The sequence below is a fragment of the Candidozyma haemuli genome (assembly GCF_002926055.2).
Source record: "Candidozyma haemuli strain B11899 chromosome Unknown A_2014730914, whole genome shotgun sequence".
Classification (NCBI taxonomy): domain Eukaryota; kingdom Fungi; phylum Ascomycota; class Pichiomycetes; order Serinales; family Metschnikowiaceae; genus Candidozyma; species Candidozyma haemuli.
This window is the reverse complement of record NW_020289906.1, coordinates 127,726-142,174: the sequence shown is the minus strand read 5'-3', so window position 1 is coordinate 142,174 and position 14,449 is coordinate 127,726. Positions and strand designations below refer to the sequence as shown.

General features: G+C 44.0%; 6 protein-coding genes across 6 annotated transcripts; 2 read left to right on the top strand and 4 right to left on the bottom strand. All coding sequences in view use genetic code 12, as the record gives it.

The window, feature by feature from the left end:
- Positions 1-214: 214 nt before the first annotated feature.
- Positions 215-2,094, top strand: CXQ85_000055 (uncharacterized protein; the record flags this gene model as incomplete). The annotated part of the gene is made up of 2 exons (XM_025483815.1): positions 215-2,061; positions 2,088-2,094. The coding sequence occupies 2 exons, from the start codon at positions 215-217 to the stop codon at positions 2,092-2,094; spliced, it is 1,854 nt and encodes a 617-aa protein (XP_025342030.1).
- A 50-nt stretch (positions 2,095-2,144) lies between these two features.
- Positions 2,145-2,705, bottom strand: ERV25 (Erv25p; the record flags this gene model as incomplete). Its single annotated transcript, XM_025483814.1, has 1 exon — positions 2,145-2,705. The coding sequence occupies one exon, from the start codon at positions 2,703-2,705 to the stop codon at positions 2,145-2,147; it is 561 nt and encodes a 186-aa protein (XP_025342029.1).
- Positions 2,706-3,863: 1,158 nt separating this feature from the next.
- CYM1 (Cym1p) lies at positions 3,864-7,001 on the bottom strand (the record flags this gene model as incomplete). The annotated part of the gene is made up of 1 exon (XM_025483813.1): positions 3,864-7,001. One exon carries the CDS (start codon positions 6,999-7,001, stop codon positions 3,864-3,866), a length of 3,138 nt encoding a protein of 1,045 aa, XP_025342028.1.
- A 321-nt stretch (positions 7,002-7,322) lies between these two features.
- Positions 7,323-8,156, bottom strand: CXQ85_000052 (uncharacterized protein; the record flags this gene model as incomplete). Its single annotated transcript, XM_025483812.1, has 1 exon — positions 7,323-8,156. The coding sequence occupies one exon, from the start codon at positions 8,154-8,156 to the stop codon at positions 7,323-7,325; it is 834 nt and encodes a 277-aa protein (XP_025342027.1).
- Positions 8,157-9,561: 1,405 nt separating this feature from the next.
- On the top strand, positions 9,562-11,040 carry OAC1 (Oac1p; the record flags this gene model as incomplete). The annotated part of the gene is made up of 2 exons (XM_025483811.1): positions 9,562-10,541; positions 10,821-11,040. The coding sequence occupies 2 exons, from the start codon at positions 9,562-9,564 to the stop codon at positions 11,038-11,040; spliced, it is 1,200 nt and encodes a 399-aa protein (XP_025342026.1).
- Positions 11,041-11,111: 71 nt separating this feature from the next.
- CXQ85_000050 (allantoate permease family MFS transporter) lies at positions 11,112-12,683 on the bottom strand (the record flags this gene model as incomplete). The annotated part of the gene is made up of 1 exon (XM_025483810.1): positions 11,112-12,683. The coding sequence occupies one exon, from the start codon at positions 12,681-12,683 to the stop codon at positions 11,112-11,114; it is 1,572 nt and encodes a 523-aa protein (XP_025342025.1).
- Positions 12,684-14,449: the final 1,766 nt, after the last annotated feature.

The window sequence follows — 14,449 nt, the reverse complement described above, 5'->3', positions numbered from 1 at the left end:
CAAGCCAAGGTATAATGCTTAAACATTTTCACCTCCAGTCTGAGACACAGAGGTAAATGCACAAGAAATGAAGCCACTTTTTTTTTATGTTATACTTAAGGTGGATTCTTTTGTAGAACTCATTGATGCCCCTCGTGAAAACTGATGAGCTCCAGCCGCACTATAAGCCCTTGACTATAGAACCGCGAATACTTCAACCCCATCAACAAGCTTTATGGGACTCGCTGATGTACAAACAAAGCTAATAGATCTGTTCCTTGCTGAACTTGAGCAACTTAAGAGTACTGATGTTCCGATAAACTTCAACAATACCAGTCAATTGGACGCCCTACTCACATACCTCGAGAATGCAGATGTACACAACTTCTGTCTGGTTCCTTCGGTGAACGTACTCCACATCATTCTAACATTGGCTTGCAGATGTCCTCAGTCTTCATGGACTCATAGCAAAGTCAGCAGCGATGATGGGATTGAGGTTCTGTCTCTGTATATGAAAGAGATCAACGATAAGTACGATAATGCATTAGCAAAGGACCTGTTGCAACAACGGAGTGTCAATATCTTGAACAGGTATGTCGATATTATACTGTCAAACAAGAACAAAAATACACATCAGCTTTTCAAGAACCTTCAGATAGCGATTCAACCCATCTGTGAGGCTTCTATCCACTTTTCCAGGCCTCGCTCGAGACAGTACAGCTCCAGAGACGAAAGTCCTGTTATTGAAACAATCCAAGATTCTGAAAGCGACGAAGAAAATATCGAGTTTGTGGCTGAAACTGAAACTGACCTTACTTCCAAATACCGCCATCTCAGCCTACCTACAAAGAACGTTATATCTCTATCTGACATTGGCAGCAAAACTACTGGGTTGGGAGAAGCAACGTCCTTGTTTCAAAATATGCCACATCTTCTGGCTCAAGCCACACCTGAACCAGAGGAGCATTCTCCAGGTCCAAAAGCAAAGAAACTAAAGGTGGAGAGGAGTCCCTTGGAGTATCTTAAACTTTTCGATGATCATCTCATTACTAATAGATTGATGCATCTGAAAGGATATAACATATGGGATCTTCTACGATGGGTATTTACCTGTTGTGACGACTCTAGCCAATACCAACAGTTTCTATTCAATTCAAATAATACCGCATTGCATGGTATCTGGGAAACGTATAACCTGGCTCTCCTGTTTATGTTTAGATTTCTCAAAGAACAGCTTGACTATTGTGTTAAGGAATCGAAGAGATCCTTCTTGGGAACACTACTTACACAGCTTGGCCGAAGTCAAGACTGCTACGAACGTCTAGTGGAAGTGGTCTTCACAGGATTAGGTCTACGGACTCGGGAGAAGCCATTCCCTTGTTTTCCTAGAGAAACAAGTCTAATAAAGAATGACTTGTGTACGAGTAGCTCGCAGGGCATACGAACCAAAGCAGAACGCAGTGATAATATCCAATCCATGAAGCTAAGGGCACAAATTACTGCCACCTTTCTTCTCCATGAAACGAACAGGTTCAATAAGCTTGAGTTCGTCACGCAATTGTCTGATAAGCTCATTCAGTTTGAGCCAGACATTGTCTTTGCATTTCTTCATCTGCTCAGCAACGTACAGTTTGTTGCTGAATCCATACTTCATAAGTTTGTCTTGATGATTTACAACAAATTAATTATTAATATCGTCGGGTCTGAGGACGTGGCTTACCATTTAATGGGATACCTGGACCTGACTATGGATAAGATAGAGAAGCTAGATCAGCTCTTTCAATCCACCGACTTATACAATGGTCTTGTCAATGATTCGACGTACAAGAGTATGAGCGAGTTTCAAAAAGTGTGGGATATGGCCATGGGACTATGTTATGAGATGGTTGCCTTCACTGTTAGAAGTGAAGTATCACAAGCATCCGAGCTATCAGAGGAACTACTAAACAAGACCATTGAGACTTTAAACACACTAAATGATCATAGCGAATGGCGGTATAAGGAATTTCTACGATCAAAATCTTCAGACGTCGTAGCCGATGGCGACGATATTAATTTTATTCTTGAACCTGAGGAGATAGAGTCCCACCAGGCCCAGTTTTACAAAGAAAGTAATCATGACAAGTATGTTGCGTGGGTGTCGATGTTTAGATCTTTTAGTAAATCTAAATGATATGCTTGACCTTGAAGTAATGCCTCAAGTATTGGATTTGCCAGCCACCCAAGCCGAGCAAAGCAAGGACAATGAGGATAGAAAACCACTTAACTCTAGAGTTGGTACTCTCGTTAGTATCTCTCATTCTCTCCTCTCTTGCCTTCAAGTACAGCAAGTGGTATGCGATTTCGCTGGTCATTTCAGCAATTCTCTTCAACTCAACCTCAGCAGGCTGCAACTTCTCAGCGGCCTGGACAGCGTTCCAGTCTCTTGCTGCAGCACCGCTCTCCACGTCAATTTCGACCTCTCTGGTCAAGTAAACTCTGTTACGGCCAGGCTCAATGCGGTTGGTAAGACAAATGTCAATGGCACCAGCATCCTGGGTGGTGAACACGGCTCTAACCTCACCGCTGATATCTTCCTTTCTGTAGAAATTGTTGCCAAGAGTGTCGTGGACAGTCAACAGCAATCTCTGGCCGTCACCACGGTAACCAGTGGTTTTGAGGTTGATCACCACCATCTGATCCCTTCCGACGAAATCACGAATACATGTTGGGGTTGGGTTTTCCATTGCAGGCAACTCCACCTGCAACGCCAGTGCAAGGGACACGAGGAACGTAACTGCGAGCCAGAAATTGGGCAACATCTTTAAGTAACCGGTTAAGCTTGGTGGTATTATTCTGAACAACAGAGATTGAAAAACCGTGTCAAGATCAGTACGCGCGCCCAGGTGGAAACCACACACAAAAAAAAAAAAAAAAAAAAAAAAAAAATGGCGACTGAAAAAAATGCTAAATAAATGTCTGTACTTAGTACTCACGCTAAGCCAACGACATACCCATGTGTTTGATTAAATTAGGGGCAGTACAATAAGGTGTAACTGTTAAGACAAGTAGTTTAAAATTGTGATATCATTTTTGGCACTTAACTTGGATGTTCTTTGTAGGTTGGTTGGTTCAACAGGTACCTATGAGGTGCGGTTGGCTGCAAACCCAGGGGAAAGGCTAGTAAGCATACGCCATTTACTAAGGTAGAAATAATATCACGAGAATCTATTTCTCTTTGCGGTTATATCATTTTGTATTGATATTTTCCATTTTAATTTAGAAGAAGAATTTGTCTTTCATGGTAATTCAATCTATGTTTCCATATTCTAGGTTCCCACCAAGAATAGTACACTCTCTGCGAAACTTCACAGTGAGTTGAAAAATTCAAAAATATACTACGAAACACAGAAATGAATGAAATCACAACGATTGAGCCAGATGAACAAAGCTTACCCTTTTAACCGTAAAATAGTTCCCCTTGGCACTGCCTTCCGTTGGTGGATGAATCCAACTCTTTTGATGGAGGTACGGGTGTCAACTATACATTATGCGAAAAATCTACCAGTTCTCTTTCACGACTTACACCTCCAAGTTACGATGGCCAAGAACGTGAACTATTCGGTGGTGAAGCTTGTCTCTGCCGCCAAAACCGGCTACGAGAAGTTCTTCAAAATACGCAAAAACGCACAGAAACTCAATCTCATCCTATATGATCCAAGAGCCAAGAGACATTGCCTCTTCACCGAAGTGAAGAAGAGAAAGATCGCTACCCCTCCAGAGAGAGACTTCACCGGAAAACATCGTTAATCCCTTTTAAGTCCCCACTCCTCACGTCGTCATGTAAATAGCTGCATCCGCTAATATAATGGTTTATCCTTTGAGTTCTATGTACAATCTAATGCTTAAAACAGCTTAACATCCCAACCGTCCCCAAGCTCGCCAAGGTTCTTCACATCGCCGATGATCGTCTTGACAGATCTATCAGGGTTGACGAGATACTTCTCGTTGACATCCTGCAAGTCCTTGAGACTGACATCTAAGAATCTTTCTCTCCTCTCCTGTCTCATCTCGTCACTGATACCTTCCAAGAAGAATCCAGAGCCTTCGCTAGAGATGTGGCTTGGAGCGTCAACGCTTTGGAAGATGGCAAGCTTAGCTTCCTGCAAGTCCTTGTCACCCCACTTGCCGTCCACAAGATTCTTTTGGGCAATACCTGGTGCCTTCGTAAATGACTCTATTGACTTGACAGCATTTGGATCTCTGTAAGAGTAAAAATTCAAAGTACCACCCAAGCCGTCGTAGCTAAGGCCACCGCCGTATGCACCGTTCGACTCTCTAATGACCGAATGTAAATGCTTAAAGGTGAGAATCTGTGCGAGAGCCTGCAAAGCTGCTCCATCTTTGGAGGTATAAGCAGCACCCAAGTTAGCAAGAGAGCCGTACCCGACTTGGAATGGTAGGTCAAGGACGGTCTTTTGCTGAAGAGCTGGCTTGAAATCAGTAATGAGGCCCTGCAAGGCATTGTTCTGAGCGGCCAGCTGACTATCCGTGAGCTTTAAGTCGAACTGTTCAATCAACTTCTCGTTCTCAGCTATGGAAGCCTTGTCGGAGACAATGTTGTAGTTGAAACCTGGAATTTGACCCTCAGTGTAGTTCGACAAAAGCGCCTTTTGAATCTTCTGAAGGACAGGCAAGATTTCTCTAACAAGATAGTCCTTACCTTCAGCATCAATCTTTTGATTGAGCTCCAGGATAAACTTTACCTGCTCAATACCTCCAAGCAAATCATTAATGTACTTCGTTGGAGTCAACTGTGCATTGCTGTAGGCGTTTGAGTAGACATGGCCTCTATCAGCAATATTATTGAGTTGATTCTGTCCAAGATTCTTGATCAAAACGTGCAACTTCTCCACAACGGCCTCGTCTTTCGCATCAAACTTTGTATTAGCCAAGACATCAGCCCAAATGTCATACAAATGACTTGTGTTGTCTTTAAGTGACATACCGGTCATCAGATACTTAAAGTTGGTCTTATTGATGTCGTAAGGGTCTGACTTGGCAAAGGTAGTGAACGTTACACCTCCAGTATACTTTTGTATCTTGTTTTCCAAATCCAAAATGGATGTCTTCGACGTACCAGCCAAGTTAGTCAAGCACAGGTTGAAGAGCGGCAAGTACTTGTAGAACTCCACAGGAAGGAAGCCCAAATCTTTGGTGGCACTCACGTAGACGAGATCGTTAGTGTTTGTGGCTCTCTTTTGAATTTTACCACCACTGCCGGCAAGATCAGAGAAGCTCAACGCATGGAAGTCACCCTGGCGAGGAATATCATACACATTTAAGGTTGGTAAGATAGAAACATCCTCCTGTTCTTGCTGTTTCTCGAGGAGATTCGTACCTCTCTTATAGAGAGTTTCTTTGTCACCTTCATCAAGTTTCTGGACTCTCTCAGCAAGTCTCTCCTCTTCCTCCTTCGCCAAGTTGGTATTGAAGTTCTCATCAGGTACCATAGTGAACCTGAATTGAGGGGCATCCTTCTTTAACATGGTATTTTCGAGCATCTCAGAGAACATCTTCAATCCGTTCTCTTTGTAATCTTCCTTGAATCTATTGAGGATCTGCTCGATCTTCAAAATGTTAATAGGGTTAACGCCATTAACCCACAGTGGGATGATGGAAGACAAAAGTCCTAAACCAAAATCTGGCTTATGCTTTTTGAAGCCCAACTCAAGTTGGTGAAGAATAGCCTCTACTCTTTCGTGGAACGAGCTCTCTTCGCCTTTAGCAAGCTCTGGGATAACCTTTTCTGACAAGATACTCTGGATCTTGGCGCCGAGGTTGTCTACCTTTTCACGAGAAAGATTGTTGAGTCCAATAGTAAAGCTCAACAACGAAGTGGTAGTATCAAGACCGGCATTTGCGGAGAAATCCTCACCATAGCCAGTTTCAATCAACTCTTGGTAGAATGGGGCATTATGGCCGTCAAGCAAAAGAGTGCTCAAAGCCTTCCATTTGAAAAGGTCATATTGCTTTGATTCATCCAATGGATTACCCAAATACCAGGTAATCGAAGACTTAAGCTGCTCTTCAATAGGCTTAGTGGTCATGGTATCAACTGGGCCTTTCACCTCAACGTCATGTTGCTTGGTTGAATTGTCCAAGTCGAAAATCGACCTCTTAACATCTCTTTTGTTTGAGCGCTTGCCGAAAGCATTGTAGAATTTGTCAAGCTTTTCCAAGTGACTTGTCAAGGGGAAGTTACCATACGTAAAGGTCTTCGCATTTGATGGATGGTAATTAAAGGAGTGGAAGTCAACGAGATCTTCATAATGAAGGTCAATCATCTTCTTAGGATCACCGCCAGAGTTGTTCAAGCTGGCATAAATGGCCTCTTGGAACTTGATATAGTATAAGTAGCTCGAGTTGGAGTACTGGCCCTTCATCTCATTGTAGACCACACCTTTGAACTCAATATCACTCTTAGGGTCAGTCATGTCCAGCTGCTCCAATCTCCAACCTTCTTGCATGAAGTCTTCATACTTCAAGAGTGGCTCGAACACCGAAGACAAGTAAACATCCATCAAGTTATAGAAGTCGGTATTGTTCGTGGTTGCGAACGGGTAAAACGTATAGTCATGGCCGGTCATAGCGTTCATAAAGTTACTTAAGGATCTATTCAACATCTTGAAGAATGGATCCCTAACAGGATACTTGTATGAGCCACATAGCGTTGTGTGTTCCAAGATGTGAGGGACACCAGTGGCGTCTGGAGGATTCGTCTTCAAAGCCACAGAGAACACATTGTTTCTATCAGATGGAGAATCTAAATGCAAATGCTCCAGTCCGGTTCTCTCGTGCTGCAATCTAACAGCCACAAGGGAGAATTCAGGCACTGGCTGGACTTCTTTGATGCTGAAGCCATGCACTTGAAGTCCGATTGGGTACTTGCCGAGCACTTCAGCCTGAGAAGCTGCTGAAGTAGCCAAGCAACGGTGTTTCACCGAGCGGCGAAGCACAGAGCTGATATTACTCCGCAACATGGTGAATATGAAGGGTAGTAGGAGGAAGTAGTAGTAGTTACAAAAGGTAGAGGCAAGATCTACTTCGATGTATCGCAATGTTCGCGCATATAGATGGCACAGCTTCTAGATCTGATGGGGCATACTAATTTGTCATATAAAATCATAAACCGCTTACTCCTAACTCCCAATAAAAAGAAAAACCACCACTCCTAACTCCCAATAAAAAAATAAACTACTACTCCTAACCTTTTTCTCCCTCAACTTGTTCTCGGCCTTTTGTTCCTAAACCGTTGTTTCTTTCCTGTTCCTTGATGTAGACAAGCTGCTTGGACTTCCCAATTACTGCTGCTTCTTCAACCAAGGGTAAATTTCGGCGTAGGTATCCTTGGCAATGCCAGTGATAAGGTTTCCATGACACTGGACAATGGTGTCAAAGTCCCATGCCTCGTAGATGAGCTTAACTGTTGCTGCACCTTCAGCGCTCCACGTTCTGGAAAAGACGAAATGAGCAATCCATCCGAACCAGCCACCAGCCTTGATCTGTCCAATCATCCAAGAGACGCCAGTGAATGGGTTGAACTGGTGTGCATAGCCCGTTGATGGTGAGTAGCTTTCGTAGTTTCCCTCATTGTCGGGGCGCCCGATATCCATAAGAAGATCACCTTCAAAAAGCATGTGGAGATTCTTCTCATAGATCACCAATTCTTTGTTCACATGTTTTGACATGTAGACGAATTCGAGGTTACTCCAGAATTCGCCTGAAGCATGGAACTTAGCCCTGGCTTCTTCACCTTTGATCACCTTATTGCCATCTTCAGCCTTGAATTCATAATGAACTGGGCAGTCCTTACCCAAGGCGCCCTCTCCACCAACAATCTTAATGTCTGGGTACCTCTCCAAGTAAGATTTTGCAACCACATTGTGCTCCCTGTTGACAACAAAAAGGTGGGTCACAGAAAGATTGTCTCTTCTCCGAGTCAAGAGGTCAATGGCATCCTCAATGTAAGGACCATATGGAATTGGCGACCAGAAAATAAGCTCGTTACCATATTTGAATATAGCCATCCTGGCACCAATGTTAGCGACGTTCACCATGCTGAATGGCGAGGCCAAGGTAACCACATTGTGCGCCACCTTCTTGATGGAAGGTTTGATTTCTTTTGGATATCCCATAGTCGTTAGGTAGTCAATTGAACAGATAAGTTAATAAAAAGAGCAGACTTGGCTACTTTTATATCGCACCCCTGGGTTTGCCATTCGGGGTTTACTCGAGCTGGCTTAGTTGTGCAGGTAGCCGTAGTGGGGCCTTCCCCGGATTCTAGAGCAATCATATATAAACCGGACGTTATTGTTCGAAAGACAAGAGATTCGATCTTCTTTCCAGCAAATCTTGTTCTTTTTGTCCATGTGTACGAGGTTATGAATAGACGCTTCTCGTTGACGCCATGTATGTCGCTGTCAGGGTAGTAGCCGAGAAAACGGTGGCGAATCGGAGTTTAAACGGAGAGAAATAATTTTTAAGGAACACCAAATGAACAAGTATGGCTCTGCCGTTCATTCTGGCCTATTTAACCCTCGGAAACCTTGTTTCACTTTGGCAATTGGTGTTGGAATCCTGGTTGACACTCATGTGCTCCTGCAGGAACCACACAGAATCTGCCCCTCGTGCAGCCGTTTTGCAGCCACTCCAGCTTTGGTGCTCTTAACGTTACCGAGAAGAAACCCATAAATAGGTACAAATATGCCTGATATGGGTTATCAAGGAGGTGGGAAACGTTTAATTGAATGAAAGGGGAAGCACCTCGAAATTCATATTTCTAAGGAACACATATTATGCACACAGCCGTATGGCCTATGTTCTGTTGCCTAACTAGCTTACCCCAGCTGGGGACATATTTAGCTTTCAAAATGGGCTAAAAAGGCGAAAATTAACAAACTTCTGGATAGTATGGTTGAGGCGGGTTGATTGGAATGTACTATCCCCAAGGTGCTCACTCCCCAATTACCTAGGTCGAGCCTCTGGAGAACAAAACCTAACGAAAGGTATTTTCAAATGAACCCCATAAATCAACAACAGAAGACTGAGTCATTAAATCATACCCTTTTGTTTGCAGTTGTATACCCTTGGGTCAAATTAGTACCGGCTTCTTCGTGGTGTTCTCACGTGCGATTAGGCAGACCGATACCGGCCCGTCACCACCATTCAAATCAGATCCACCACTACAAACATAGATTGTAAAGTCAACAAATCAATAGAAACAGATCAAACATCCATGCTTGTGGGTATCTTCTGGCTTCCCTTACTTATTATCTTCAATGACTACTCTCTCTTATCCACCTTATCAGTCGCAGTATGCTCTAACATGGGCCAGACCCTTATAAACTTCCACAGAAAAGCTTAATTAAAAAAACCCCAAAACTGGTCTTTTAGTACCCAGCTACCCCGTATTCTCCAAGTAGCCACCGTAAACATCATGTTGTTGTGTCGACCATGTAATGTCGGTTGTGACTCGGCCTCTGAAATTTTTCACATCCGCGACGACTCATACTAGCTTCTCTTTATCAACCAACCAGCTTCATGAGCCAAAGGCAGCCGCCAAAAAAGTCCATAGCTCAGGAAGTCTCGACGCTAGGAGGCTTCATCGCCGGCGGCATCGCTGCTTGCGGTGCCGTTACGTTCACTAATCCTATCGAGTTGATCAAAACAAGAATGCAGCTCCAAGGTGAGCTTACCAGCAAGCTGAACGCTCCAAAAGTATACAAGAACCCTTTACAGGCACTGGTTGTTATTTACAAGAATGAGGGGTTGCGTGGCTTGCAGCAGGGACTCTTGTGTGGTTACGTCTACCAACTTGGGCTTAATGGATGTCGTATTGGACTCTATGAACCAAGTAGGTTTTACTTGACCAAGTTCTTCAACCCTAGCGCATTGAAGGGGGACCAGTATAGTGATGTTCCACAGAACCTTTTGGTGAACGTTTTCGCTGGTTTCATTTCTGGTTCCGCTGGTGCTGTGCTTGCCAACCCGTTCTTCCTTATCAAGACAAGAATGCAGTCTTTCAATAAAGCCAGCGCTTCTCTTAAGGTCAGTGTTGGCGAACAGACTCACTATAAAGGCCTTGCTGACGGTCTCAAGCAGATTTTCAGTAACGAAGGTGTTAAAGGTCTTTTCAGAGGAACTGACGCTGCAGTTTTGCGTACTGGTGCTGGCTCGGCTGCCCAGTTGCCAGTATACAACTTGACAAAGAATTACCTTTTGAGTCATAACATTTTGGCGGACGGTACGATTGGTTTGCACTTTGTTGCATCCTCTATGGCCGGTTTGGGTGTAGCTATAGTGATGAACCCATGGGATGTGGTGTTGACTAGACTATATAACCAGAAGGGTGATCTTTATAAGGGCCCTATTGACTGTTTTGCAAAGACTATCAAGATAGAAGGCATCACAGCGTTATACAAAGGGTTCTGGGCTCAGCTTTTCAGAGTGGGTCCTCACTCTATCTTGACATTGATGTTCATGGAACAGTCCATGAAGCTCGTGTACGCTGTCGAGAGAAAGTTCACATAATATTTATTAGACATTTTAGAGAAATACAGGCTAGAACTGTGTTGACAGGGTTAGTACCATGTATTCTGTAATGGCTGCGAAAAACAACAAAGTCATCAGTAGTAACTCTCCACAAACCGAAAAAGACATAACAAAATAAGGGCATTTTAGCTCAATAATATTATTACCTAAAAGTTTAACCGAATAATAAAAACCACTATTATTTCCCTTCTTGTCATTCTGACTTCTACCTTCCCTAACCTAAGTGGTGTGCACGAAACGCGATGAAGCAAGTGGATCTATTCCATCTTCAACTACTTTCTTTTCCACACCATGACCAAAACTCGTCCAGCTGCCAGACTTATGAAAGCAAGCGCTCAATGTGCTGAGCTTGGAACAGCTTATGGAAACTGCGTTCTCGCAACGTACAACAATATGAACAAGGATACTTGCAAGAAGGAATTTGAAGCCTTCAGAAGCTGTGTTACAGCCAACATGAAGCGCAAGTAAAAGCTACAATTTCAAATTGAATCGATGAGAATATCATAATTTGCGTTAAAACTCCTATACATATATACTTTTTAAATGGTGTACCTGAACAATGGGTTCTCCATATCGGTCAAGTCGGCAAACTCGTGGTTCTCAATGTGCTCGAACTCTAGGTAGTCATCGGCACGAGCATCTCTTCTCTTGTTTTCACGAGCCATGAGGATCCAGATGATGATCATAATGACTGTGGCGGCGCAACCAGAAACCACCATGGCGATCTTGGCACCACTATAGCCTGGAGCTTGGCTGTCGATGAAAGTCTGTGGACCGATCAAGTTACCAACACAGTATCCGATCAAGAAGATAGCGTTGACGGTAACCTTTTTAGTGTGGCCAGCCACGTTGGAAGCACAGGACGACAAACCGCAAATCATCACAAGGGGACACAAATAGAATAAACAGTAGCCTGCCAATTGGGCCTGCTTGTTTTCCACGAATGCCAACAAACAAAGAGCCATAATGACAATGACAGATGTAGTTGTGGCCCAGAACAATCTGTTAGGGTAGTATTTGTACAAGTATGCAAAGCCAATACAGCCAACGATTTCAACGGCGCCCGGAATCATTTGCATCTGAAGTGTTTTACCGACATCGTAACCGAAATCTTCATTAAGCAAGATAGAACCGAAGTTGGTAAGACCACCGTTAGGAATGTTGTTAGCCATGGCAAGGAAGAAGTAAAGCCACGTCTTGACATCAGTAAGAGCCTCGATGAGCTGGTACTTCTTGAAGTGCTTGTTACCGAAACCTTGTTGGTTAACTCTGATTCTTTCAACCACAAGACTCTTCTCCTTGTCAGTAAGGAACCAAGCTTCAGTTGGCTTGTTTGGAATGTGGAAGAAAATAACAATACCCAAGGCGATGGTGATGGCACCGGTAATAATGAAAATCAACTTCCATGCATCCATAGCATAACTGTCCATGTTGGCGTGAAGGTTGTAAGCGATAGCACCCGAACCAATGATAAGACCAAGACCGTTAAAGGAGAACCACAAGGCGGTTCTCAAGAAGACCTCATCTTTTCTGTACCACTGAGAAGTGACAATGACGAAAGCAGGAGTGACAGAAGATTCAAAAGCACCGAGAAGCGTTCTCAAAGCCACGAAACCGGCGTAGTTGGGAACAGCATGCAACATCAACATAACACCCCAGACGACAATATAAACCGACACGGTGGTGATGACAGGGAACCTCTGCAAAGTGTATGCACAAGGGAATTCGAAAGCCAAGTAACCAATGTAAAACGCAGAACCAGTCCACGCGTACATGTCACCGACCATATTTAAATCCTCTCTCAAGCCCATGACGGCAGCATAAGAGTTGGACATTTTATCCATAAACTGGACCGAGTACAAAAGACAAATGAGCGGCAAGAGGTACAAGTCGATTTTGCGGACCAACTTCTTGTCAGTTTCCGGGTCGATCTCCACCTTTTCACCATCGTGAGACATGACATAATCCATAGCATCGTCACCAGTGGCGGTCAAATGGATAGGCTTGCCAGTGTTTGGAGAAACGATGGTGGTGATTTCGTTCTTCTGGCTTTCGACATCAGCAGCAGGAGCGATAGACACAGAGGTCTTCAGTTTCTCGTCACTACCCATGATTTATTTGGTGGAGGAGATATGGAAAGAAAAAAATTAAAACCACCAGAGACCAAGGGCGAAGAGGAATCATTTTATAGATGGAACTGGAGCAGCTGATAAGAGGACGATGATGATGCAATGTGGAACCGAGAGACAGGAAGAGATTGGCGAAATAGCCGCTGTGACGGTAGAGTCAGAAATTTTAGTGGGGCAGGCTCGCAGATATTTTTCAAAATAGTCCAGTGGAAAAAGCCCACCGTACCCCGATTTGCGGAGAGGACCAAAACAGGCAGGATGTGTGGAATTCGAAAAAAGTACGCCACTCAGCCCTGGAGGAAAGGAACCAAGGAACCAAGGAACCAAGGAAAGAGAAAGGAAGGAAGAGTATTACTTGGTTGGTTTCAGAAGTCCATATGCTACTCGGTATTATCTCTTATCACAGTGCGAAAGTGTCATTTTGCCGTGGTGATAACGATCAACGACACAGCCAATGTATGTCGTAGCCACTAAACGTCTATCTATGTTTGACAGTGACAGCTACATAGGGACATTGAGACATTGATGGAGGGAGGAATGGAGGGGGACAGTTAGACTTTGGTATTGTTCTTTGGCTGCGAAAAACTCATCCGCATACGGAAACCCGTCCTACAAGGCATGGACCAGGCGTGAAACAACCTAGACAAACGCAAAGTCTATTTCGTATAAGGAATTACAATTCCAAGGATTCTGATACTCGGTCCGTGTTAGCTCCGTGATCCTTGTGAAAAATAAAAAACCAAGCATACCTGTATTAAAAGAGAGGTGGGACGATGTTTTCGAGATGGAAATGGAAAAAGGCGGAATTCCCACGGCGAGCCATTTTCGCACGGCGAGGTGATTTGACTAAACGGCCTTCTGAGGGAGTGCGTGTGTGTTCCGGTACGCGGAACTTCGTGGGGTAGAGGCAGAAGAATGGCTGCGAAAAAAATAATAATAATATTCTACCCTGACCTTCCCTCTGACTGGTCCTCAGATTGACTGGTTTTCGACTCAGACTCTTATCTGAAGAGAGGGGAGAAGCAGGTATTTGCCGCCGCCTCCGGGGTGTCTTTGTTGGATAAGCAAGGTTCTGGTAAGTTGACTTTTCCGTGCTAAGCGAAGACATTGTTCGCAGGCTGTGAGTGAAGGATCTTCACCTAGACAGAGGGCACTGGGTAGTCGTATATGTTATTTCTTGCGGAAATAAAGTTCCACAGACGACAAGAAAAAAAGGGAAAAAGAAGCCGGCCAGGTTATGCAAATGTGTTATCGGGCCTACCATGTCAGAGATTAGCCACAAGTGGCAGTTTGACGTTTGGGGAGGTTCGCACGTCGAGAGACCCAAGCAGGCAGCAGGGAACGAGAAGGAATTGGAGTTGACTCTCATGGGCCACTGTTGGGTGGATTTGGAGATGGAGATTTGGGATTTGGGATTTGGCAATTAGGCTAACTTTCCAAGGATAGTCTAATGACCGGGCGGGCAGAGATCTGCTTAGTACAAGAAATGTGTCGCAGACCTTTATCGGACTTGGTCATACCTAGACGAATAAGCCCGAGAGTGTGGCCATTATTTTCAGATAAGGTCGAGATATCCTCTGTTTTTTTAGATACTACGTATGTTATATTTCTGGCTTCTTGCCTGGTCTATTTATCGTTAAACGTATGGTTTAAGTAAACGGCGCTTGTAAGAAACGGCGCTTTGACGGCCCTCGGCGCCAATAAAAATTTCAAGCACTATCGCTTATCTGGTGAGAAAAGCCCTATGG